This window comes from Nansenia antarctica (assembly GCF_963989245.1).
Source record: "Nansenia antarctica genome assembly, chromosome: 6".
Taxonomy (NCBI): Eukaryota; Metazoa; Chordata; class Actinopteri; order Argentiniformes; family Microstomatidae; genus Nansenia; species Nansenia antarctica.
This window is the reverse complement of record NC_137676.1, coordinates 63,182,742-63,210,241: the sequence shown is the minus strand read 5'-3', so window position 1 is coordinate 63,210,241 and position 27,500 is coordinate 63,182,742. Positions and strand designations below refer to the sequence as shown.

The 27,500-nt window shown below is 47.1% G+C and overlaps 1 protein-coding gene across 1 annotated transcript in view; it reads left to right on the top strand.

Annotated features, from left to right (window-relative positions):
- inpp4b (inositol polyphosphate-4-phosphatase type II B) overlaps positions 1-27,500 on the top strand; it is a gene marked incomplete at both ends in the record, with an annotated part of 154,329 nt that overhangs the window by 31,998 nt on the left and 94,831 nt on the right. The window contains one exon of the mRNA XM_080534748.1: positions 1,006-1,122. Within this exon, the coding sequence (XP_080390874.1) occupies positions 1,006-1,122 (117 nt within the window). The remainder of the gene's footprint in view (positions 1-1,005; positions 1,123-27,500) is intronic.

Below are 27,500 nucleotides of genomic sequence, written 5' to 3'. Positions count from 1 at the left end.
AACAGGAAGCCCCCGGTGTAAACATGCTGGCCTTTGAACACGCTAAGCTACACTATACACACACACACACACACACACACACACACATACAAACACTAAGCTTTGCTACACTATGCTACAGCACAGCCATTTCGATCGAGTCTCAGACACACACACACACACACACACACACACACACACACACACTAAGCTTCGCTACGTTACAGCAGGGTGTGTTTAGGCGGGGTGTGTGTTTACAGTAGTCACTCAAGCCTGAAGTTTATTACTGTCGCGTACCAACTGTATGAGCCTGAACTGGGACGTTCTTTTTTTCATTTATCTATGTATTTTTTCAAATGCTATATATACAGTATATTAATAATATGTTTTAGGGCATTTCTGCTTTTATTTTGATAGAGACAGTAAAGGTTGACAGGCAGGATGGGTGAGAGAGAGGAGGGATGACATGCGAGATAATTATGTCTAGGGTCAGACTCCAACCAGGAACCTTGGGTTGATATGGTATGAGCATTAGTGTTCTACGCCACTAAGCGCCCCGAACTGTTCTGTTCTGTCCTGTTCTTTCACTCTCTCTCCTCTTTCACTCTCTCTCCGCCCACTGAGAACCGACCCATGTGCCCCCTGCCCCCCCCACCCCCCCCGCCCTCTCTGCCCTCTCTCATTTCCTCTCTTCAGAGTCACTCTACTACCCCCAGGTCTCCCCACCAGAGAGGGCCCTCTCATCCCCCCATCTGTCCTGGAATGGAGGAGGGGACTGGGGGGGATAACACCCGGGAGGGGAGGCCAACTGAGCACAGCTGTTGGTTCACTCACCCCCCTCCCCTCTCGCTCTCGGCCTCTCGCTCTCTCTCTCTCTCTCTCTCTCTCTCTCTCTCTTCTTCATCATCGCACGCACGCTGAGAAACACACGTGCACACACACACACACACACACACAGACCCCCTCTCTCTCTCTCGATCTCTCTGCTTTTCTGAGTGTATTCTGTGTGTCTCCTGTCCCTTGCAGGGAAGCAGAGACCCGGTGTTCCTGACGGGGGTGACCTTCCCTCCGGAGTACCCTGCCAGCCCCGAGACGCTAGTCAAGCTCACCGTCTATGATGTGAAGGACAAGGCCCACGACTCGGTGAGTAAACCACTGTGTGAGAGAGAGAGAGAGAGAGAGAGTGAGTGAGTGGGGGGGGGGGGGGGGGTAGCAATTGAGGGAGGGGGGGTAGAGAGTGAGGGCGGGGGGAGGGAGGTGTGTGTGTGTGAGAGAGAGAGAGGGGGAGAGAGAGAAAGAGAAGGGAATGAAAGAGAAAGAGAGAATGAGGGGGGGGGGGGGGTGGGAGGGAGAGAGATCTATCGCATGTCGTTGTGGACTGGTGGAAGGATGGGTTGTTTTGGGAGGGCAGTTGGAAGCGCGCCTCGAGTTGTTGTTGTCTTCGCCTTTCTTCGGTCGGTCTTTTCATCATGAGATTTGTGTTTTTCACTGTCGGTTCTGGAACAGAAGGGCCATCCAGAGGGAGCCCTCACTGTGTTCTCGAGATGGTAGCATATGGATTTAAGACGTGGAGGTCGTGGGTGGTTTAAAGTGGCCGGCAGCCATTTGGGCGGCCATTTTGGTTGGTTTTCGTACATACTGTACTGAAAGCACCATAACCTTTTGAGCTGTGGATGCCCAGAGTGAGCTGGGGTTGAGGGAGATTCTAGACAGATCAGATGCCTTTGGTGGTCTTCTCTTGGGAATACAGTACAAGCCCTGAAGATCAGTTGGAATTGTGGAAGCCAGCAAGGGAATTTCGAATGTCTCTGGGCACATCTGATTCCGACCCTTTTAACTGTGTTTAACACACGGTTTTCTGTGAATCTGACATGCCCAGAGTCATGCGAAATTCCCTAGCTGGCTTCCCCAATTCCAACAGCCTAATGGGTTCTCCAGTGTGAAGCGGTTTGAGAGCGCGGTTTGAGAGCTTCCCCTGATATGTAGAATTTACTATGGAAGAACTGCCAATGAATCATTATTACAGCTATTGCGACATGGGTATGGAATATGAATTCCGAGTGGCTGATGTTCATACGCCGGTAAAGTGGCACGACTCTGGAGAGAGACCAAATACAGACGCTGTAACATTAACATGATAACAATGATACTTGGATGTCAAACTTGATCCCCCAATAAAATGGTCTAGTGTTTCATTATTGTGTGGTTCCTTACTTTACTTTAATAACTTTTCTCCACTGCCACAAGTCGTCTCACACCTACACACAATAATATATGTGCAATATGACAACCCTAGGGTACATAAGGTTCAGAGAATAGGAAATGTTAGAATAGGTATAGCATAGCATAGAGTACAGCACAGTGTTTTATTTGTATAGTATAGTATAGTGGATAGTGTACATAACCTTTATTTATGTAAACCAGCTCTTTTCCCTTCTTGTTTTTAGTTTTTTTTTTTCCTAGCACCAAGGGAGCCCCCACTCCCAAATTTCGTTGTTTGGTACCTGTACTATATCAATGACAATAAAGACCATTCATTCATTCATTCATATTATGCTATTTTCGTGACAAAGGCAGAATTCTGACCTTGCTCTAACTCCACTAACCCCATTTCAGTAGCTGAATTCAGTTGTCGTGTGTGTGTACAAAACAATGTGATAAAGCAACACAATCGCTGTGGCAACCTGGGTTATAAGCGGAACAAGCCTGCTGAAAGTATCATGGAATATACATGGAGACTGTGCTAATTAATATCCGTGCTAATTAATTAATCTGTTTAATTTAACTTTGCAACTGCCTTTCCCGACCCAATGGTGGGGAAGAGTTAAACACAGAATTCTGTCTGTAGGCCCCCACCCTCACGCCTTCACATAAAGACGTTTTATAGATGCCTGGAGACAGTAAGTGCTGTTACAGCTAAATATACAAAGGCTCATGTTTATCTTTTGAACTTTTAGACATAATTTTAAAAATAATTTTTTTTCTTTTTTCTAGCTTTTTCTTATTTATTCATTTTTACAGTTGAGTCTCAATTGGAATGAACGATTGTACGACATGCGCAATTTATATGACTTACGTTTATTTTAATTATTGTCTCAATATGTTTTTCTATAATGATATATGAAACGAAAGTTTCCTGAAGAATCCATTGGAAGTCACAGGTGTCTGGTGTGTGTGTGTGTGTGTGTGTGTGTGTCTGTGTGTGCGTGTGCGCGTGTGTGTGTGTGTGCGTGTGTGTGTCTGTGTGTGCGTGTGCGTGTGCGTGTGCGTGTGCGTGTGTGTGTGCGTGTGTGCGTGTGTGTGTTAGTGTGAGAGACAGATCAAATCAAGCCTGATTTTATTGATGTAGTGCCTTGTCGTGAACAATTGCAATGCAAGGTGCTTAACAACATAATGAAAATACAACAATACAGTACAAATAAACGGTAATAGAAGGCAATGAGTAGCATATCAAATAAGAGACATGGTAGAACACAGAGACCAGTGTAGCACAGTAAAAGAGCGTTGATTAGAATGATGTATTAAGAGAATGCTGAGCTAAAAGGTGTCTTAAGATTTATTTACTGAGAACGTACTAATTGTGACGCCCTCAGCTCCTCTGGCAGGACAGATGTCTGTGATTGTGGGCAACACAACACAGGCCCTCCCCCAGCAGGCCGGCCCATCTGAAAGCCGTGCTGTGGCTAAGTGTTTAGTCCTCTCCGCTCCTCCACTGGTCCCTGCTGTGCCTCCCAGACCATCTCCCGTGTATCTCTCCCATCCACTCGTCTTCCCTCCCCCCCCGACTGAGTTCAGTCAACCACCGTGGCGAGAGAAGACTGAGCACACCAGAGGCTTCCTATGCTCTCTGAGAGAGAACATATAGAAATATACATTATATATTCAAATATATTCCCAACCCTTGATATCTCCCTTCGTACTTATTAGTGGTGTTACAGTGTATGCTTTTACACTTGTTCTGTCTCTCCCTGCCCTGTCTTGTCCTCTGGCCCCCGTGCCGTGCTATGCCGTGCTAGCCTCTGTGCTAGCCTCCGTGCTATGCTGTGCTAGCCTCTGTGCTATGCTGAGCTAGCCTTCGTGCTATGCTGTGCTAGCCTCTGTGCTATGCTGAGCTAGCCTTCGTGCTATGCTGTGCTAGCCTTCGTGCTATGCTGTGCTAGCCTCCGTGCTATGCTGTGCTAGCCTCCGTGCTATGCTGTGCTAGCCTCCGTGTCGTTCCGGTAGGGTGCAGGGGTTGTGCTCATCTGGGCGGAACAGCAGCGAGGGTCTCATTAAAGAGTCCTTAAGTGACACGAGGCGTGACTCCGCAAACACAAGCTGACAAAACGCACCAGAGACCCGAATGCTTAAGTGAAGAAATAGAGCCACTCAGCCAAGCTGTAGTCATGCAAATGTTGGATATTTTTGGGGAGGAGGGTAGAAGGGCAATGTGGCTGTGTGGTTGTGTGGTTGTGTGGTTGTGTGGCTGTGTGGTTGTGTGGCTGTGTGCATGTGTGTGTGTGTGTGTGTGTGAGAGAGAGAGAGAGAGAGAGCAAATAGTTAGTGTGTCTGTCTGTGTGTGCGTATGTGGCTGTGGCTGTGTGTGTGTGTGTGTGTGCATGTGTGTGCGGTTGTTTTTTTACGCATGAGCAGCCATCGTTTTACAAATCCTATGCATGCAAGTAGATGTCATTCCTCCAGCGGTGAATACGATACGGCAATGTGTAAACACTGAATATTGAACAAAAAACCTTTGAGTTTGGAAATGTGCCAACTCGTCTGGTGTGTGTGGCACTCTCTATCCAATGCTAAAGGGTTTACGTTGGAAAAGTGTAGGAGAAAGTAAGTATCGAAGAGAAAAAAAAAGAAGGATAGAGCGTATTTTATGAATCTCTTAATATGCCCAAGCATTTCATACCAGCCTGGTATCCCCTTTGCCTTGGGCGAGCTTCCGAGATTCCGAGTTTTGCATTCCCGGATGAGGTCTGCTGCATCGCCGTGACTACATGGGAGGACGGACAGAACAGATATAATGATAGGAGGGTGAGCAGATGGAGGAGAGGAGGGACGGATGGATGAGAGGGAGAGCTAGATCTCTCTTAACTGTGAGTAATCCAGCCTTGGGCCACGTTGTCAAGGGTGACAGGTTAACCTTAAACTCAGCACCTCGGCTCTTCTACCCAGAATTCTTATGTGTGCTGTGTGGTTCCCATGGCGCCAGATTGGACTACCCGTTCCTGTTTTCACTCGTTCAATCAAACCTCAACACGACAAGGAACTTTTTCGCCCTGAGCAGTTTATTCAGGATTTCACTTTATCCAAAACCACTTATTGCTGGATCAAAGGATTGAGTGTGCACTGGCAAGGTGAGGTCGAATATACCAACCTGTCTGGTTATAACCTCGGGCACATAATTTGAGCTGATGTTGGGTAAATATATTTATATTTATGTATGGGTTCTCCCCAAATACTCTCGGAGGAGTGACTCCGACCACTATTTTAACATTTCAGAGCAAATTAAATGGATATTTTGCAATGACAGACTAACTGTCTTTGCTCGCCAGTGACATTGTTGGTGAAAGCAAAGACGAAAGTGAAAGCATTATTATGTTCGTCAGGTAATTCAGCATATTAGCTGTACTTTTTTGCACATTTGAACACCTGAACATCTCCTCATTCATTCAACAGTCATTTCCAATTCAAATTCCAATTCTCGGAAATCTTTGGAGATGGCTTATGGTAGAGAAATGAACATTCAATTCAAGGGCAAAAGCTCTGGTGGCCATTCCTGCCAATTGCACACTCCCTCAAAACGTGTGACATCTGTGGCATTGTGCTGTGCTTGTGGCCAGCCTAAGGCATATCTGTGCAATAATAATGCTGTTTAATCAGCATCTGGATATGCCACACCTGTCAGGTGGATGGATTATCTTGGCAAAGGAGAAGTGCTCACTAACATAGATTTAAACACATCTGTGAACACAATTTGAGAGAAATAGGCCTTTTGTGTACATCTGGTCTTTGATTTCAACTTGTGAAAAATTGGAGCAAAAACAAATGTGTTGCGTTTATATTTTTGTTCAGTGTATATATGTCTTGTTTTGTTGTGTTTCTGTGCATAAGAGTATCAAAGTAAGGAATAGACTGATTGATATTGTGTTTTTTTCTTTTTTTGCATAGTCGTTGCTGTAAATGATGTTGCATAAGATAATCATTACTGATGATATTTTTTTTCGAATGTCCTCAATCCAGGGAGCAGTGCAGCCTTAACGACATTACTTTCACTAATTGATAGGAAAAAACATGCGGTGAACTAAGATGACAGTCACCCTCAGACATAGAGGGGGTGGGAACATGGGAGGCAAGAGAGAGAGAGAAAATTAGAGGGGAGGAAAGAATGGGACAGATCTCAGCATCCAATTAATCCACAAAGTACATCAGAGGACTTACAGTATCTGAAGGGAGGGAAGGAGGGAGAGAGAGATGGAGGGATGGAGGGAGAGAGTGGGTGGGAGAGAGGTAGATGGAGAGAGTGAGTGAATGAGTGATGGAGGTAGGGAGAGTGGTAGAGAGAGGGAGGGAGAGAGAGGTAGAGAGAGGAAGAGTGAGTGGGGGAGAGGTAGAGGGAGGGAGAGAGAGGGAGGAAGAGAGAGAGAGGGAGGGTGAGTGGAATACAGAGAGTGTGATGGAGCGAGGGAGGGAGAGAGGGAGAAGAGGTACGGACGCAGACATGAGATAAACGTCGAACGGAAGCGTACGGAACACGTTGATGAGATCGTTTGCGTGTATCGTGTGCCTCTCCTCTCCTTCACGCACACTTACCCCTTTAAAGAGACTCCGAGTCACCACATCAAATGGCAGAAACCTGGGCTCTCCAGGTTCAGTTCAGAGCCATTACCGAGCACGGCCGCCGCGTGAACAGAGGGGACCGAGGGGGCCTCTGGAAAGTCTCTCTTCCGTAATCACGCCGTAATCTCGCCCTCTCTATGCCTCTCCTCTCTGGCGTTCTGCAATTGCGGCTGAAAATGCCGAACGAGGTTCCATTTTATTTATCTTTGTGCACGTGTTCCGCTCCGTAATTGGCCGTGGAGAGGGTTTTTTTGATTGGTTTCTGTGATGTTCACGACGCCGTGACAAACGCAGAAGAGGTCGTCTGAATAGAAGAGGAAAGCGGAGCGTGTCCACTCATTTCCATAAACTCCCCGTGAAGTGTATTAAATGGTGTCAAAAGCTGCAAGGTGATTACGCGGAGTACTTTGCTGACGGTGTTTGCCTCGTGCTTCCATTGAACGCACACACAGTGAACAAAAACCTATTGTAGGAGACATGTGTAGCAGACGTGTGAGTGCACATTCTATTGCATTTAATTGCAGCTTACGAACAGGCTCACCTATATTCATATAGTACATACACCCATGTAGACACGCATGCACGGACACACGCACAGACACACACACACAACCCACCCTCCCATATTCTGATACCAAGTGGGGGAGGTGGTATTGATATATATATATATACCGTGTATATATATATATATATATATATATATATATATATAGTGGCACTCGCCTTGACCAGTATAAACACACACCCAGCTAAAGCTAGGGTTAGGTCATCCACAAAACCAGGCTGGCTTTAAATAGTCCACCTCAGAACCTCCCTCGTCTGGAGGCGGGGGTGAAAAAAAAGGATAATCCACTGAACAGGTACGGGTTATAGATTGTTCACTGAAATCCGCCCTCGTCTGGAGGGGTAAAAAAAAGGGTTAACCTCCAACTCAGGTACGTCCTCCCCTCAAAGGGGGAAAAAATGAAGAAAGTAATCTGCACGTTTTAGAGCGGCTCGCTCCTGGCCGGGGGCAGGGGGAGCAGAGGGATCCAGGTACCCCTCGTATCAGGACCGAGGGCGGGGGGGGGGGGGTTGGGGGGCGCCGTTCTCGGGCTCCGTCTCCCGCTGTGTCTCACTGACCCCCTCTGATCCCCTCCTCTTGCTGCTGGCTTCGGTGCTTCTTTTCAGCGAGCCCTTCCGGTCCGCCCCCCTCCAGGTGCGACGAGTCGGGCTGATTACACAGCGGTGCGCTTCCCGCTTCCCGCCTCTCGTCTCCCGATTCCCTTGTCTGCGGCAGCTGTGCGAAGGGGTGTATACGTGTATACCTGACCTGTCCTAATGGCCAACATGGTCGCCGTCCATGGTCCTGAACCGCACTGCTCTCTGGTCGAGGAGAGGGAATGCCACACTATATATATATACCCACACACACACACACACACACACACACACACACACACACACACACACACATGTAAGCCTGAACATGAACATGCAAGTGACAACAGTGAGGGAGGTGAGGACAAAGGAACAGCAACAGAGAGAGCTGATCAAAGCCCAGATCAATCATACACCGCCCGTCAAATCCACACACAGGAGGAAGATGTATACACACACACACACACACACACACACACACAATCCACCCTCCCATATTCTGATACCTTCAAGGACAAGTGGGGGAGGTGGGATTGTTGGAAGAAGAACCCTACAAAGCTCATCTTGACAATCACACACACACACACACAACATACTTATTGTGATTCGTATCAACAACGGCATCGCTGACACTCTGATATACAGCCTGGCACTTTTCTCACAACCAGACTCAGCTTGAAAGATATCGTCCTTGATACCGTCCTTATTGTCCTTCCTATTGTCCTTCATATTGTCCTTCATATTGTCCTTGCTTCTAACTGGTAAAAGTATGCAACATTGTGCCCAATTATACACTGCACTCACTCATGCACGGACACACACACGCAGCCACACACACGCACAGACACACATACACAGGCAGACAGACACGCAGACACACACACACACACACACACACACACACACACAGGCAGATATGCGCACATTACTTTTACCATGACTGGTGGATAGATGAATCACTAACTCAGTCATATGTATTTGTTGTAAGTTGCTTTGGATAAAGACACACACACACACACACGCACACACAAACACACACACCGCCACCCACCCCTAGTTAATGGAACACCGTCAATAGTCATGATTGACTGTGGAGAATATAAATCACAGTGTAGATTTAATTTGATAATCCAGGGTTGTTTTTTTGTATACCCTGTCCGAGTATGGGTTTAGAGTGTATGCCTATGGGGGAGATATGATAAGGTTCAGGATTAATGTCGCGGTCAGGCGCTACGGTATAATCTTTGTTTGAGGTTTAGGTCTGAGTGGAGTCTCTTTGTCAACCCATCTCTGAGTGTTCATTGATTCTGTAGAGGTGTGCTCTATGTAACCCTCCTTGCCGGAATGAGAAGGTTGAAAAATAATTGGACGAGTTCAATCAATGTTCTGTACAGTAAGAGAAAGCTAAAGAGAGGCCGCTCCCACTCTCTCTACCTCTCTCTGTCTCTCTCTCTACCTCTCTCTCTCTCTCTACCTCTCGCTCATTCGCTCTCTTTTTCTCTACCTCTCACTCTCTCGCTCTTTCTACCTCTCTCTCTCTACACCTCTCCCTCCTGCTGTCTCTGAGGGCCAACAGAATGGATTTGTGCATACACAAACACACACACACACGCACCCACGCACGCACACTTCAGGAGGAAAAAATCTGAGGTCCAGCCCCTGCTCGTCGATGGAGGGAGCGTGGAGAGAGTCTCAACCCTCCGATTCCTGGGGGTGCACATACAGGATGACCTGTCCTGGAAGATCAACACAGCAGCCATCATCAAGAAGGCACAACAGCGGCTCTACTTCCTGAGAGTCCTCAGGAAAGACCACATCGGACAGGAGATGCTGGTGACCTTCTACCGCTGCGCAGTGGAGAGCATCCTCACCTACTGCATCTGCGTGTGGTTCTCCAGCTGCACAGCCGCAGAGAGGAATGCGCTACAGAGAGTCGTGAGATCGGCCCAGAAGATCACCGGCGCCCCCCTCCCCTCTCTGGAAGAGCTGTACAACACATGCTGCCTCAGGAAGGCCTCCAAGATCAAGGGGGTAGTGGTGGTCTAGTGGATAGTGAGTTGGACTTGGGATCGGAAGGTTGTGAGTTCAAATCCCGCCTGAAGCCACACCACTACTAGTGTGCCCTTGGGTAAGGCACTTAGCCCTCAGTTACTCCAGGGGGAATGTCCCTGTAATTCGTAATTGTAAGTCGCTTTGGATAAAAGCGTCTGCTAAATGGCAAAATTAATTAATTAAAAATTAAGATCTCCAGAGACCCATCCCACCCTGGGTACGAACACTTTGCTCGGCTGCCCTCGGACAGGCGGTTCAGGACCATGTTCGCAAGGACAAACAGACTGAAGCTCAGCTTCTACCCCAGGGCCATTCAGGCCCTGAACACAGCAAAGACCTAGGTTCTAGGCCCTGGACAATCTAGACAATTTGATGGCAGCTACTAGATTGAAATCAAGTGCAACACTGAAACACAACTGTGAACATTTCAAACCTGCAAACTGCGACACTTTAAATGAATGTGCAATAACACTATGTGCAATATGACAACCCTCGGGTACATAAGGTTCAGAGATAGGAAATGTTAGAATAGGTATAGCATAGCATAGAGTACAGCACAGTGTTTTATTTGTATAGTATAGTATAGTGGATAGTGTACATAGCCTTTATTTATGTAGACCAGCTCTTTTCCCTTCTTGTTTTTAGTTTTTTTTTTCCTAGCACCAGGGGAGCCCCCCCTCCCAAATGTCGTTGTTTGGTACCTGTACTATATCAATGACAATAAAGACCATTCATTCATTCATTCACATGCACACACACACACAGACTCACAATCACACTCGCACACGCACTCGCACACACACACACACACACACACACATACACACACGCACATACACACACTCAAACTCACACTCACACACACTCAATCATACTCACACACACACACACTCACTTACACACACACACACACACACACACACTCACTTACACACACACACACACACACACACACACACACACACACACACACAAACAGCCACAGGCCTGTCAGAGATAACAGCCAGCCATCCCGCGCAATCAAAGCCGAGGTCAATGGAGCCAATCAAAAGAATATGGAGTGGTTGGTCGTGATTGGGCGGGAGGCTTAGCGCTGACGGTCTGCGTAAGTGGCAAGGCCCAGATAAGAGCTGCTTGTCATCTTACCACTGAAAGGAAGGTGGCCTCTCTCTCTCACACACATGCACACACACACACACACACACCCTCTCACACACGCACGCATGCACGCACGCACGCACGCACGCACGCACGCACGCACGCACGCACGCACACACACACACACACACACACACACACACACACACACAGTTACACAGACACACACACCTCCCCAGTGTCTCAGTGTCACAGCAGTTGAAAGGTAGATATCTAAAGGGTTGGCCGCGCCCTCTGTCTGGTAAACGACTGACACCTTGACAAGAGAGCCAGGCCTCTCAGTTTTTGTCACTCTCTGTCTCTCTCTCTCTCTCTCTGTCTCTCTCTGTCACTCTCTCTCTCTCTCTGTCTCTCTCTGTCTGTCTCTCTCTCTGTCACTCTCTGTCTCTCTCTGTCACTCTCTGTCTCTCTCTGTCTCTCTCTGTCTCTCTCTGTCTCTCTCTCTCTCTCTCTCTCTCTCTCTCTCTCTCTCTTTCTGTGACTGGTGGTGCAGCGCTGCAGGTGAGGAAGGAGAGAAGCACTTTAGACAGCTTCTCGGGCCAGAAGGCCAGGCTGAAGATGCAGGTGATATTACTGCTCCGTCTATCCGCCTTGGCAATGTTGTGGACGGAGGTAAAAAAAACTGGCGGACACTCTGCAACAGTACTCCGCTTAGCTCTGACGTGGGGGAAACAACCTCTGCAATTCTAGAAGATGGAGCTGGTGTGTGTGTGTGTGTGTGTGTATGTGTGTGCGTGCATGCGCGTGTGTGTGTGTGTGTGTGTGTGTGCACGTCCGTGTGTGTGTGCGGGTGTGCCTGTGTGTATGTATGCGTGCGGGCGTGTGTGTGAGTGTATGTGTGTGTGTGTGTGTGAGATTTATCGAGATGATGATAAAGTTATTAGGTGCCACAACAATACCTCCTGGGGTTGTGTAACAAACGCCAGGCCTGTGTGTGATTACCCTCGCACACACACACACACACACACACACACACACACACACACACACACTGCAGCAGTTGGCTGGCGAGCGTGCCCTGTAGGAATGTTGTGCCTGTGTGTGTGATTATGAAAAGAACACAGAAAGTGCCACTCTCACGGCTCTCTCTCTTCCATCCTCTTCCCATAAATTATAGTCACTTATGTGCATTTAATTTTTGCTTCGTGGCCAGGCAGCCAAATAGATTGCGTTTGATGGATGGCACAATTACATATCTGCTGTGTCCTATTTACCTCCCCCGAACAGGCGATGGGACGCTTTTTTCGCCCAGTTTTTAATCTTTAATTACCCATCATACCTCACTAGATGTCTCTGGCACAAGCTGTCATCATTTCTCATTTATTCATCCAGGGGAGTGGGTGTGTGTGTGGTTGTGTGTGTGTGTGTGTGTGTGTGTGTGTGTGTGTGTGTGTGTGTGTCTGGGTCTGTGTGTGTGTGGGTGGGTGGGTGGGTGGGCGGGCGGGCGGGCGGGCGGGCGGGCGTGTGTGGGCGTGTGTGTGTGTGTGTGTGTGTGCATGTGTGCATTTGTGTGTGTGTTTACTCTCCCGGGGTCTCTCTGTGATTTATGCCGGTAATTATTGAATGTTTTCTTTTCTCTTGTAATGCCGTTCTCATTACCTCAGCAGAACTGTGTCGTTTCTAGTTTCTAGTCTCCAGCTCCAGCACTTGGGAGGCCCGGGAGGGACAGCTGGTGCTGTGATGGAGGGACAGTTGGTCCAGGGATGGAGGCATGGATATATATATATCAATCAATTAAACTTTATTCGTATAGCATAATTCATACATTGAATGTAACTCCATGAATGTGCTGAACATAAAAAACAATAGCAAGTTAAAGAAAGGAACATGAAAATAAAATAACAACCCCCCCAAAAACGGGGATAAAACAAGAAATAAAAGGTAAGGAATTAGAGTAAAAGTGCAAGTTGAGATAAACACTAGATACATGCTAGGCTAAAAATGGGTGTTTTAAGCTTCCTTTTAAAGGCCAATTGGAACAACCAAGAGACCATTACCAGAGGACCTGAGGGATCTAGTGGGCACATATCTTAAAACCATGTCAGACATTTATGAATGAATGAATGAATGAATGAATGGTCTTTATTGTCATTGACATAGTACAGGTACCAAACAAGGAAATTTGGGAGGGGGGGCTCCCCTGGTGCTAGGAAAAAAAAACTAAAAAACAAGAAGGGAAAGGAGCTGGTTTACATAAATAAAGGCTATGTACACTATCCACTATACTATACTATACAAATAAAACACTGTGCTGTACTCTATGCTATGCTATACCTATTCTAACATTTCCTATTCTCTGAACCTTATGTACCCTAGGGTTGTCATATTGCACATAGTGTTATTGCACATTCATTTAAAGTGTCGCAGTTTGCAGGCTTGAAATGAAATTTGAAATGAAATTTGTGCCTCAGCACTACACCTGATTTCAATCCAGCAGCTACCATCAACCATCAGTTGGGAGCGAGACCATTTAGTGCTTTGTAAACCAATAAAATAATCTTAAAATGTTTTCTACAACTAACAGGTAGCCGGTGCAGCTATTTTAAAACAGGTGTAATATGTGCCCTCCTTCTGGTCCTGGTTAAGACACGAGCAGATGAAGTTTGATCTATGGCTTTTTTGGTAGACCACAGAGAAGGGCATTACAATAGTCCATTCTGCTAATGATAAAAAGTGTGCACTAGTCTCTCAATATTGGCCTGGGAGGGAAACGAACGCACTCGTCACATTCCTGATGTGGGCATCGAAAGTTACATTGGAATCCATGATAACACCTAGGTTTTTTATCCATCCTGTGCCAGTGACTTCAATTTAGAGGTCACTTTCTCTCTCAATGACGAATACCTCCATTTGTTTCTGGTTGAGCTGAAGGAAGTTCTGAGCCATCCAAGAATGAATGTCTAAAATATACTCATGGAGGGCATCAATAGGGCGTGTGTCATCGGGAGACAGAGCAATATAGAGTTGAGTGTCATCAGCGTAGCTGTGAAAATGTATGCCACCTCGACTGATGACACTGCCAAGGGGCAGCATATACTGTACATACGGCCGTTTCAATGCTGTGATGGGCCCGGAAACCTGACAGAATTCTTTTTTTTTTTTTAAATCATTTAACTGATTAAAAACTAGTTCCTCTAAAATTTGGCTTAAAAGAGGGAGATTAGAAATTGGTCTAAAATGGCTGAGGACTGATGATTCATATATATAGATACGGTATGTATGTTTGTGTGTGTGTCTGCAGTATATTATGTTGCAATGTGATTTGTGTAATGAGTATGTTAGAATATACAGTACCGTATTATACATGTATTAGTTTATTGCGGCTACAACTCACACATCCACTTCATCACTGAGAAGGAGATGATTTTGACTTCCTCGATATAAAGCTTTTAAGAGGGCCTAGGAAAAAATCTGTTGCAAAAACATCGTACACTGAGAATGGTGTATGGAACGTCCGATGCTGTAGCTGTAACACTGGAAATGAAAAGTGTCCCTTTCCTGTTCCCTCAAACACAGATATGAACACAAAAACAAATAATGTAACGTCTGGAAGTTCTCTCCTGTTGCCTTTTCTCATGAAGACCACATTTCACCAAGAGGTTTGGCTTGTCTGGCTTCAACATGAATACAAATGTAATTACACACTTGTGGAACAGTTGAAGCCAGCACAGAGACTTGACAACAAGGAATAATGACTGCCCTCGAACCAGGGAGAGAGAGCAAAACGTTTTAGAAAAGACACTAATGCAGAGCTGCCTCTCCGTGACGCCATTACATCCTGCCACGGTCCTTACTGTACGACAGGACATTTTCAAACGGAAGAAATATCACATCGAGAGTGGAGGAAAATACTTTGAAATAGTGCAGTAGTGTGAAAAGCTCTGTCAGTCCCTGACACTCAGCGTCCCACATCATCCTGTTCACTGTTGCCAAACATCTACAGCTTGTTGGTGAGAGATAACGCCACGATAACGCTCCAGTACGCTCCTCCTCTTCACACCCATTAAAACAACTCGCTTGACTGATTTCGCACAATCAATATTCGCAGTCGTTGTCGTCGGAAAAATGTCCAGCTACTGTTTAAAACGATGGTTTAGTGTGGCGCGAGGTGCGGCTAGTCCACTGGGTAAACTGCCCTCGGAACAGCGCGTAGGCGTTAAACCCAGCCACCCGTTAAACCGTGTGTCTGCAACACAGAGAAGACATTACAACTGTTGAGAGCATCCAGATGGATGTGCAGAAAGAGCTATGACGGACTAACCCTAACCCTAACCCACCAAACTAAGGCCACCACACTTGTATGTAAACAACAGCATTGTGTACAATACAACACATACTGTTGGGGAGGACTAATAGGTCTTCTAGAGAAAAGGCTCTGGCCCTATACAGTACAACAGAGAGTGATTATGAATTGCGGAACAGGACACATGAGTGGACTGTAAAAGAAAGAAAGAATGGACATCGTAGAATCTGAGAATGGATGAATCAATGATAAAGCCTTCATGTGGTAGCTGTTGTGTGTGTTTTGGAATGTGTTGAATGGCCTTAGTTGGATTGTGTTGAATTGCCTTAGTTGTATTGTGTTGAATGGCCTTGCAGGGAACCTGTGTTTTGATGAACGCCACTGTTCCATTGTTCTTGTCTGCGTCAGACTGTAGGCTTGCTTAGGAGAAGATTCTTTCAATGGTGAGAAGCAACTCACAAAGAACACACACACACACACACACACACACACACACACTAAACCCTGTCATCCTTCAAATAAGCCCATCCCAATCTCCTCCAAATGGGATATCTCCAGATCAATTTCATCATGCATTTTTCATTTGGGAAATGTTATTAAATAACTCCTCCCCTCCCACACCCACACACACACACACACACACACACACACACACACACACACACACACACACACACACACACACTACTGCCACCTTAATGCCCCCCCCCCCCCTTCCCAGACCATCATATCAGGTGGAGTGTTACAGTGTCACCTGCGATAGCAGATTATCAGACAAATGAATTACTGGGCCACAGGACACTAATCTGCTCCCCGGGAAAGTAGCTTAGTTAGATTTCTCAGGAGGGGGGAGGGGGGTGGTGGGGGGGTGGTGGTGCTTGAGGAAAATTCCCCTCTCTCTCTCCCTGCTGCTTGTGCTCAGTTCGTGTGCGTGGTGATGGTTTCCTTTGAGAGAGATGCGGGTGGAAAGCGCTGATGTGAGTTGGCAAAGTGTGACTGTGACTTTCTGTCGCAAACCAAGCCGATAGCGAGCCTGCCAGCTGCCTGGGTCTGGTGTAAGGAGGGAGTGTGTGTGTGTGTGTTTGTTTGTGTGCATGTGTGTGCGTGTCTGTGTGTGCGTGCCTGCATGTGTGTAGTGTGTGCGCATGTGTGTAGTGTGTGTGTGTGTGCGACGTGCGTGTGTAGTGCGCGTGCATGCCTGCGTGTCTGTGTGTATGCATGCGTGGGTGTCAGTGGCGTAGCGGACGGGCCCGCAAGCGACGCACCGCGGGGGGGGCCCCAGCCACTAGGGGGCCCCCTAACATTGGATCCATTTTTTATTTTTATTTTTTTGTAATAATTTAGAAATATATAAAACAAAGAAAATAAGTGGCCCTTCATTGTGTCAACCTTAATTTTAATATATAGGCCTATATTTAAAAATATATACATGGTTAGCCGTATCCAATAGCAATATGACTTTGACGTCACACGTAGGCAGCGAGACACAAGGAAAATGAGCAAGCGAAAATACAATACAAAGTACAATAAGCATTCTTTAGGTGGTGATAGATTCTCTATTCGGACATTATAGCCGCTATATGTGGGACTGTCGGTCCGATATTGTAAAAAAATCCAATAAAAAATGTATGTTTACGGAAGTACATGTCTCAAGTATTATCTCGGCGGTTAGTCGAGTGAAAGAAAAACAACATACAGATGATAATTCACACAATATAATACCACGAAAGCGTACAGCACTAAACAATAACATTTATTTGGGCAGCATCATACTCAAACTCAGGCAGAAAGGCAGGGTCCGGCCAGGTTCACAGTCACAGGCTGTCAGTGCATCATACAGGTACATAATTCAGCATGGTTAGGCTATATATAGCTGTTTCTTTTTCTATTCTACTATTCTATTCTACTTCTGCTGTCTGCGTCTCCCTGGGTATTCCTAGACCAGATGGCAAACAGTAAAGAAATGCCACAATATACCAGGACTTAAGAAACGAGATGTCCAACAAAGGATTTGACTAACCCTGGCCAATTTTACGCAACAAGTAGACTCTGATGCAGCGGAGACAGGGTTGCCAGATTGGCTGGTTTTTGGTGGATTTAGAAGTTTTTAGATTGATTAGGTTGGAAATTCTCAATCCCATCTGGCAACCCTTAGCGGAGAGTCTACAGATATGTTTACAGATATCACACTGCTGTGCACACCACACTTTGTTAAAATAAATAAAGCGTGTACTATTCTACTTATAATACATTCTACTGATATAGTGTAGTCTACCATTTGGTTTTAGTTATAGGCTATTGCTCTCACTTGTTTGTACCTTTTGCTAAGTCAAGCATTTAGAATGTAGAGTGCATATTGCGAAATTTCGCAACGTCAATAACGCATCGGCCTCTAAAAAACGCATTTTTTTTTTTTTTTTTTTTACTCCGTTGCGAAAGGGCCCCCGCCGCCACCTTGCGGGGGGGCCCCGGGATTTTGCGCTACGCCACTGGTGGGTGTGTGCTTATATGAACACATGGAGAAATCCACAAGAGACACCATGGATGTAAACCAGTGGTTTATGGCAGCTCATCCAGACAGTCTGTGATGTGTGTTTCAGAAGCGCAAATCAAACAATCCAAGGAGTTTGAAACCGTCCATGAAGTTGCAGCTGCCCCACCCCCACCCCCACCCCAGAGCACTTGTTTTCCTCACATGAAGGACCCAGCCAAGGGCATTAGTTCATCTACAGGGAATTTGTGGGTTTAAGTAGCTCATACTGTCACATTTTCTTTTCGTCTTTCTTTTTCTCTAATGAAATGTCTTTTTTCCTCTTTCAGTCAGAGAGAGAGAGAGGGAGAGAGAGAGGGAGAGAGAGGGAGAGAGAGAGGACCTTGTTTCTTTGTTGTCTCTGTTCTGTTTGAGCAGATAGAATTATGTGATAATCAGAAATCAGCCAACATCATTTGCTCTCTGCGACGTCCTCGGAGAGTTGGGAAGCCATTAAACATCTTAAAGCGTCATTCCTCCCCGTAGGAAATACAAACACATTTGTTTTGATCTTATCTGCGTGGTTTTTGAAGAGGGCCCTAATGCACTATTCATGAGCGCGGCACACATACAACAAAAAGGCTCAATTCCTCGTAATGTATTCACATTTTATCTCTCCTCCCACCGACTACAAATTCGACTTTCACAGAAATATAATATTTAGTTCAAATAACCTTGTCGGCGGTGTTAACACCAACTGGAAAATAAGCTGTTTAGGAGACCGATCTGAGAGTGTGTTCTATAACTCTGTGGTACAACAAAGCCTACCCCACTGTCTCTCTACACACACACACACAGACACACACACACACACTCACACATGCACACTCACACACGCACACACACACACACACGCGCACACACACACACACACACACACACACACACACACACACACACACAATCAAACCTTGTCATCCTCTCCGAAAAACCCTTCACATAAGCCCATCTCAATCTTCTCCAAATGGGATTTGTCCAGATCAATTTCATAATGCATTTTTCATTTGGAAATGTTATTAAATACCCCCCCCCCCCCCCCCCCCCCCACACACACACACACACACAGCCGAGCCTACCAACTATCTCTCCCTCCAGTTCTGTTTACAACCTCCAGTTGTGTGTGTGTGTGTGTGTGTGTGTGTGTGTGTCTTTTTCGAGATGTCTAAATGTGCAGTGCTGCAGGGGGAGTATCATTAAAATGCTCCCAGGAGAGAGGAACAGGGCGCACTCCTGACCAGCGTGTAAACGCCTACACAATGAGAGAGAGAGAGTGTGTGTGTGTGTGTGTGTGTTAACATGATCACAGTTCACCACTTGCACAGTCAGGGTGACACATACACACACACACACACACACACACACACACGCACACAAACATGTATAACTCCTTGAGGACAGCTACTGTATATGTTTTAGGATGAGCTGCAGGCAGATATTCAGGGCCGCCCTTGGATTGACTACCACTAATGATGCTATTAACAGATCGCACCACACACACACACACACACACACACACACACACTCACACACACACACACGCCAACTGGAGGTTGTATGCCCTCCATGCCCGCCGAACCACAATTAGCAGTGTGAGTGTTAGTCAGAAGTGCTGTGGGAATCCCCACCATCAACCCCCACATGCTGTCTCGCACAAACACACACACACACACATGATTCCTTTTCCCACGCACACACACACACACACACACACGCACACACACACAGACGCAGACACAGACACACACACACACACACACACACACACACACACACACAGCCCACTCACAAGCATTCATGGCAGTGCTTTTTGAAACACTCCCACTGCTCAATATTTCCTCTCATCCTCGCATTCACACACACACACACACACACACACACACACACACACACACACACACACCACACACACACACAACCTCTGTACTATCATACATGATGGATCCATCTATATTATTCTTTTGACCTTAAGCTCCAAGTTCCAGATTGATGCTAACTCGGTTACCCTTCAACGTGACAGACACACACACACACACACACACACACACACACACACACACACACACACCACTCCCGGTTCATCCCAAACCTCTGATCTTTCACACGGGCCGCTAAGAACAGACCTTCCTAAACTGATGATGCTTGAACCACAGTCTTGACGGGCCTGACCTGGGCCACCTCAGTACCGGCCCATTGATCTCCTTAATCGTCTCCCTAAACTTCACAGGCAGAACCATCAACTCTTTGATCCCAGCTGCTTAGTTTCAGAGGAGCCCTGTAGCCCTCTCCGACAGGGCTGCTATCAACAGCTTCAGGCTTGAGTTAGCACATTATCGCTAACCGCTGCGTCAGATCGTAGCATAGCGTTTAGCTTTTGTCACCATTCACTTGGGAAGGGAGTTAGCATGTAGCATGCTGTTGTCCCCTTCGGCCCCGGCCCACACCGAACTGTGCCGTCCGTTCATTATCTATGGGAGTCATCCTGTTGAAGGACAACGGAGATGATCAGGGTCTGTCCGTGTGTGTTTCATATGTTTTGGCAGTTTATTTACAGACACAGAGGATATTTTTCTTTCGACAGACCGTCCGTCGGTTAAGCTGTTTAGAAACAAGGTTTCATATTGAGTTACTGTACCAGGTTGAATTGTTTGGTTGCTAGGTTGTATAAGAAGTCACAGTCGAAATTTCAGGGATCAAATCGGATAGTGATTTCATATATGTTGTATCTGTTGTTTGTGATCGTTTGGTGTGGCTGGGGGGGCCGGTACTATTACTAACACCATAGAGGTATCGGAGTTCCCTGTGTTCATGTCAGACACTGTCTTTTCAACAGCATCTATTCTGCATCAGATTAAACAAAGTTGAGGAAGACAAACGGAGCCCGCAATCTTGTTTAATCTGGTACAGAATAGATACACAGCTGTCGAATAGACAAGGCTCCCCTCACTCTTCAGTCACAGCTAGTAAAGCACACCCTGTTGAACCCAGGGGTCCACAGACTGCAGCACGGACAGTCGATGCCCGTTCAAATCAGTCGCATCGACATCCCGACACAAGCAGGAAAACCTCCACGACTCAGCAAGAAGCCTTTGACGAAATGCAGTCTAACTCTGTTGTCTACCCCTTCTGGAGAAGTAGACACCTTCTGCTCGCTAAACTTAGCAGAAGGTGTGCATATCTCAAGAAGAGGTAGATGTTTTAGAAGCGATAGAGCCACCGAGCGCATCACTTCCCATTACAGAGTTGTCTGCTCTCGTAAGTGAATGCTGTGGAAAGGGGAAGTGAGCTAAACCCACATGTTGATAAACAGCTGATAACCACTTCTCTCCACTCCACCCCCTCCCCCCTCCACACACACCCCCCCCCCCCTCCTCCACACACCACACCCCAACCCTCCCTTCCTCCCGCAGCCTCCAGGTGCTATGCAATACTTGCCAAATGAACGGAGTCACGTGACCTCGACTGATAGTGATAACAACAGAGTTAGACCGCACTTTGTCACGGCTCCGTGCTGAGTCGTGGAGGTTTTCTTGTTTGGTGACCGATTTGAACGGGGATCGGCGGTCCGCGCTGCAGTCTGTGGAACCCTGTGTTCAACAGGGTGTGTTTTTACTAGCTGTGACTGAAAGGAGAGGGGAGCCTTGCTGTTTTTTTTTCCTTTATCACCTACTGTAGTCTACAGTGGGATTAATGATTACACTTTATGGACTGGAACCACATAGAGTGTGGGGGTGCGGGGGGGGGGGGTGTCTGGAAGGTGCTTTCCCCCAGCACGAAGCACCGGAGTCAGGCTGTGTTTACTACGGCCCTGGGGCTGTTTCTCAACCAGCCCGGAACTCTATCTGTTAGAGCGGGGGGGCCTACCGTATTTTTCAATGCCCGGTGCTTCTAGCTACAGCTGGATAGTTTAGTTCCTGGGGACGGAGGCAGAGTACCAACTGACCTTCCAGGTACACCTGAATGGTTTAGTTTCTGGGGGTTTATATACAGAGTACCAACTGACCTTCCAGCCTCCTCTCTCTGGAGGTTTGTTCTCTGGGACCGAGTCTCAGCATGTTGGTGTGAGAGTGCATGAGCCAAAGGGAGCATGGCCCGAGCTTGCCGCTCCTGTTGCTGCTGCCCTTGGATCAGTGGCGGCAAGGGGAATGAGGTAAGAGAAGGCAGGGAGGCGAGGGGAGGAGAGGGGAGGGAGGAGGGGCGGGGAGGGAGGGAGGAGGGGGGGGTGTATTAGTGATGTAATGTTTGAAATAGGTGTCATGGTTCGGGGTCATGTGTGGACAGGCTGTGGAATGTGTATGCGTGTGTGTGTGTGTGTGTGTGTGTGTGTGTGTGCACTCGTTTGTGTGTGCATTTTCACTCTGCCTGAACGGAGCCCATGCATTTCCTGGAACCCTGTCCTATCGTGCCGTGGATATACTCTGTTACTGCCAGTGAAAGGATCATAAAAGAAGCAGCATTTATCACAATATACTGTATTCCGGTAGGTTATTAGTTTACCCTGGAGGGGGTCTCGCTCTCTCTCTCTCTCTTTCTCTTTCTCGGCAGTCAATCTACTGTTTTAGTATTTACCTTGTTCCTGGCACACAGGGGACCGATGTCCTCTCCGGCTCCTACTGTATCATAACTGGAGCCTCTGAGGGAAGAACGTGAACCTGCTGGTGCCAAGGAGTTTATTGTGTTCAGTTTAGGTTGAGGCAGCTCACGTTCAGCCTGCTCATTTGTGCGTGTCAGAGAGTGATAGATTCAGCATTATTCCCGATGTCATCATCTTGTGTTTATGGATAGTGATGATAGCAACACTACCTTTTCTTTCTCCTTCCTAGCTCTCTCCTTTTCCCGGGCGTAATGTAGACAAGGTTGGTTTGATGTGACGCCTTTGCACTCAGTTTCTTTTGATTTGGAATGCGCCAGGAGAGGTACGGTAATAAGCTCCCAGAATGCATTGGTTGGCTTCTTCTTACGAAAAGTGTGTGGCGGAGAGTCAGTGTCACACTTTCACGAGACGGGATAATACCTGGGAACATGTCACTTTGGGTTCCCGCCACAGAGGAGATGTGTCTGTAGTTTATAGTGGCTGCCGTGAGCAATTTCACCATGAACATACATTTAACGTTGACAGACATGCATTTTAACTGACCGTCATATATAATATCATATAATATATATGCCATTTAGCTGAGGCTTTCATCCAAAGCGACTTACATCGCAGTGATTCCATACATGTTTCTGTACTGGCAGGAGAACACAGGCAAAGGACTCAAGAGGATGACTCAGAGACCAAAAAGTTGAATCAGAAGAATAGTCTTTACTTTACTTACTTTAAGGCAGGCTTCTGTACACAGGTTGGCTGTCAAAGAGGAGGCAGATAATCCGATAAGAAGACAGAGACAGGGAAGCTAGTGAATACCGGGAATACAAACAACACTTGGGTAAATCGCTGGTACATTTGGCACAAGGAACAAAAACGAACTGGCACAGAGACAGGGGAACACACAGGCTAAATACACAGGGAAGGACGGTGAAGGACAGGTGAAACTTCAGGGCGGGGTAGAGCATCACACAGGCGGGACACTCATAGGGCTTTCACACCGGCAGTTCCGAACGCCGGTTCGCTTTCGCGTTCGGAAACCTCCGAACGTTGGCGCTGTCTGGTGAACGATACACTGGTATGAACGCGGGCTCGTTCGCCAGACAGCGCCAACGTTCGGAGGTTTCCGAACGCGAACGCAAACCGGCGTTCGGAACTGCCGGTGTGAAAGCCCTAACAGAGACAGGTAGGCCTAGTGAGGTGTCTGAAATGAGAGACAAGGTGAGTGATACATAAATAAACAGGAAACTATACATTAATATCATGAGCAAAGACAAACATAAACTAAGGAACAGGGTGAGACTGAGACAGGCGATTCATCACTGAAATCACTGAAGTGTTTGTTTGTAGTCAATTTGCATATTTCTCATATTTCATCTAGCTGTGTTTTTTTGTGTTTTATAGCATCTTTTATGTTGTCTTGCTTTAAAAAAAAAAAATCTCGGGATTTTTTTCTGTGTTACTGTTTGATGTGTGCATTGATCCGTTAGGAATGTAGACTTCTTTCGATTACATTTTTGAATCCTTGATGATCATTTTTAAAAGATGATGATGTTGCATCCCATCTTTGCTTCATCAGTCGTATTTTTAACCTCGATTCATCGATCACCCACACTTTACCACGCAGATGGTGGTAGTCTTTTGATGTCTTTCATAACTAAAACATTGAAAAGATTGGTAAGCCATAAGTGTGTGAGACAGCAACTTAGCAAGTCAACAAACAGGTCCTGGGTCAATAGGAGGAAGACCAGGTGACTCTCCTCACCGCTTCACTCAGACACAGGACCGCCCATGTAACCGTGGTCCTAAGCACTAGGAAGGGCCTGAGGTTTTCCTGGCCATATGACGTAGTCAGGGAAAAACCTTGGGATGCCGTGTACAGCCTGTTGACTCTGGAGATAAGACTCAGAGAAACACGCATTGCAGAGATACATTCCAAATCAGTTTTGGTGTGTGTGTGCGTGTGCGTGCGTGTGGTGTTTGTGTGTGTGTGTGTGTGTGTGTGTGTGTGTGTGTGTGTGTGCGTGCGTGTGTGCGTGTGGTGTTTGTGTGTGTGTGTGTGTGTGTGTGGTGTTTGTGTGTGTGCGTGCGTGTGTGCGTGTGTGCACGTGTGTGTGTGCACGTGTGTGTGTGTGGTGCGTGTGGTGTTTGTGTGTGTGTGTGCGTGTGCGTGTGAGTTTACAGTTCAGTGAGAACCATTCCCAGGATCCCTAAAAGAGGCAGAAGATCTTGCCTCATCCACACTTGGGTTGTCCTGGTGGTGTGAGCCTGAAGTTATGTAACCGTTGTGATAAGGATAGGGACTGGGAGGGGGACGGGGAAGGAAGGGAGGAGGGTTCAGTGTGTCAGCTGACCTGTTATGGAGAGATGAAAGGGGACATGAGGACACACGGAGCCCAGGGCAGATAAACGGGATTCGCCCATGTGTGACACACCCCTCCTCTTCTCTCAGCTCTGTGTGTGTGTGTGTGTGTGTGTGTGTGTGTGTGTGTGTGTGTGTGTGTGTGAGGGAGAAAGTGTGTGTGTGTGTGTGTGTGTGAGGGAGAAAGTGTGTGTGTTTGTGTGTGTGTGTGTGTATGTGTATGTGAGAAAAATAAAGTGTGTGTGTGTGACCGTGTGACTGTGTTCCTGTGTGTGAGGGAGAAAGTGTGTGTGTGTGAACATGTGCGATAGAGAGAGCGGGAAAGAGTGGTGTGTATGATTGTGTGAAATAGAGTGTGTGTGTGTGTGTGATTGTAAGAGAGAGAGGGTGTGTGATTGTGTGATTGTGTGTGTGTGTGTGTGTGTGTGTGTGTGTGTGTGTGTGTGTGTGTGTGTGTGTGTGTGTGTGCGAGAGAGAGAAATAAACAAGCAGAGAAAGAAGTCTCTGTGACTGTCTCCATCTGTATTGTTCTGTCGTATGCACAAAACCACAATCATGTTTCTCTTTCTTCTCTCTCTTTGCTTTCTTCTTCCTCCTCCTCCTCGAACCACTAACATGATCCAGTGCAGTAGAAGACACATGTCATCAGCACAGAAGCCTTTTAAAGTTTAAAGCCAAACCCCCCCCCCCCCCCCACCTTGTGAGGTTTCACACTGAACTCTCAATGACCCTGTCACTGTTGAGCTGGAAGCTTCTAGGTTTAAAGCTGAGACAGTGCTCTTATAAGAAGACACACACACACACACACACACACACACACAACCCATCTGGAGTTGGGTGGTGCTCTGGCTGCTTACCTGTGTGAGATGATAAGCTCCCCTGGAGTATCTGGCTTTTGTTCCAGATGAATGACTGATTCCCAGTGTGAACACAGTCAATTAGACCCGGTTTAAATCCATGGTTGGACTGAGATAAGTACTAATTCTAAAACAGTGGAATTTATTATATGCGTATGTGCGTACCTACGTGTGTGCGTGTGTACGTGCGAGTGTGTGTGTGTGTGTGTGTGCGTGTGTGCGCGCGTGCGTGTGTGTGTGCGTGTGCGCGTGTGAGTGCGTGTGCGTGTGAGTGTGTGCATGTGCATGTGTGGGTAGAGTGGACAGGGCTGTTGGTTAATTCAAGTAGCCATAATAAGTGATTTTCCCCCTGGGCTGTCTGACTCACAGGCTGCAGACAAGACGTGGGACTTGTGATCCCTCCCTCCCTCTGTTGCTCTCTCTCTCTCGCTCTCTCTCTCTCCTTCTCTCTCTCACCGTCCTCTCCTCTTTCTTTCTTTCTCTCTCTGTTCCTCCCTCTCAGTCTCCCTCGCCTAGTCTCATTTGCTCTCTCCCTGCCTCTTCCCCTCTTTCTCCCTCCCTCCCATCCCTCTGTTGCACTCTCTCTCTCTTTCCCTCACTCTCCTATGTCTCTTTCTCTCTCTCTCTCTCTCTCTCTCTCCGTCACTCTTCTCTCTTTCTCTCTCTCTCTGTGTATCCCTCTCCTCTTTCTTTCGTTCTTTCTTTCTCTCTCTCGCTCTCTCTCTCTTCCTCTCAGTCTCCCCTGCATACCGTCATTTGCTCTCTCCCTGCCCCCTCCCCTCTCCCTCCCTCCCTCCCTCCCTCCCTCCCTCCCTCCCTCCCTCCCTCCCTCCCTCCCTCCCTCCCTCCCTCCCTCCCTCGGCAAGCAGCCACAACAGCAGCGGCAGTGGCAGAGAAGCAGCAGTAGCTCACTCTGGTCTGTCCTCAGACTCCGCACGGACTGCATGTTCCGCTGCCGCCGTTTTGAGCACGATTGTGTGTGTGTGTGTGCGTGTGTGAGCGTGTGTGTGTGTGTGTGTGTGTGAGCGTGTGTGTGTGTGCGCATGTATGCACCGGAGCTACAGATAGAGCCTCAACAGTGTCTAAACAGAGTACCAAAGAGGATAAGAAGGGAGGTCATTGTGGCGCTCTGTAGGTAGAGGGACTCCCTGGATCTCTACCTACCTCCATCTCTCTCTCTCTCTCTCTCTCTCTCTCTCTCTCTCTCTCTCTCTCTCTCTCTCTCTCTCTCTCTCTCTCTCTCTCTCTCTGTTCCTCGCTGAGCAGGACTGCGCGCCATACTGTGGGACTGTAAGTCGGCTTCCTCTTTGCTTCAAGAATGGTGTGTGTGTGTGTGTGTGTGTGTGTGTGTGTGTGTGTGTGTGTGTTGTGTGTGTATGTGCCTGTGTGCGTGTGTGTGTTGTGTGTGTATGTGCCTGAGTGTGAGTGTGTGTGTGTGTGTGTGAATATACAGTAGTTGTGCTTGGTGAGTTGTGTGTGCGTGTGTGTGTGTGTGTGTGTGTGTCTCTGAATGAATGGTAGTTGTGCATAGTTGTGAATTTCTTAATGTCTGCATACTGGTCGTTCTATAAATGGACTTTTACTGTCTGCATGTTGGTGTGATGAAATGAGTAATTTAATAGGAGCACAATTACATTACACAGCATAGTACGTCTTCCACATATTATTGAACACACAACTATGTGAACATTCAACAAGACTATTACAGCAAACTGCACATTATGTGTGAGAAATGGCATTGATGTGTTGAATGCAGAAGGTCGTTA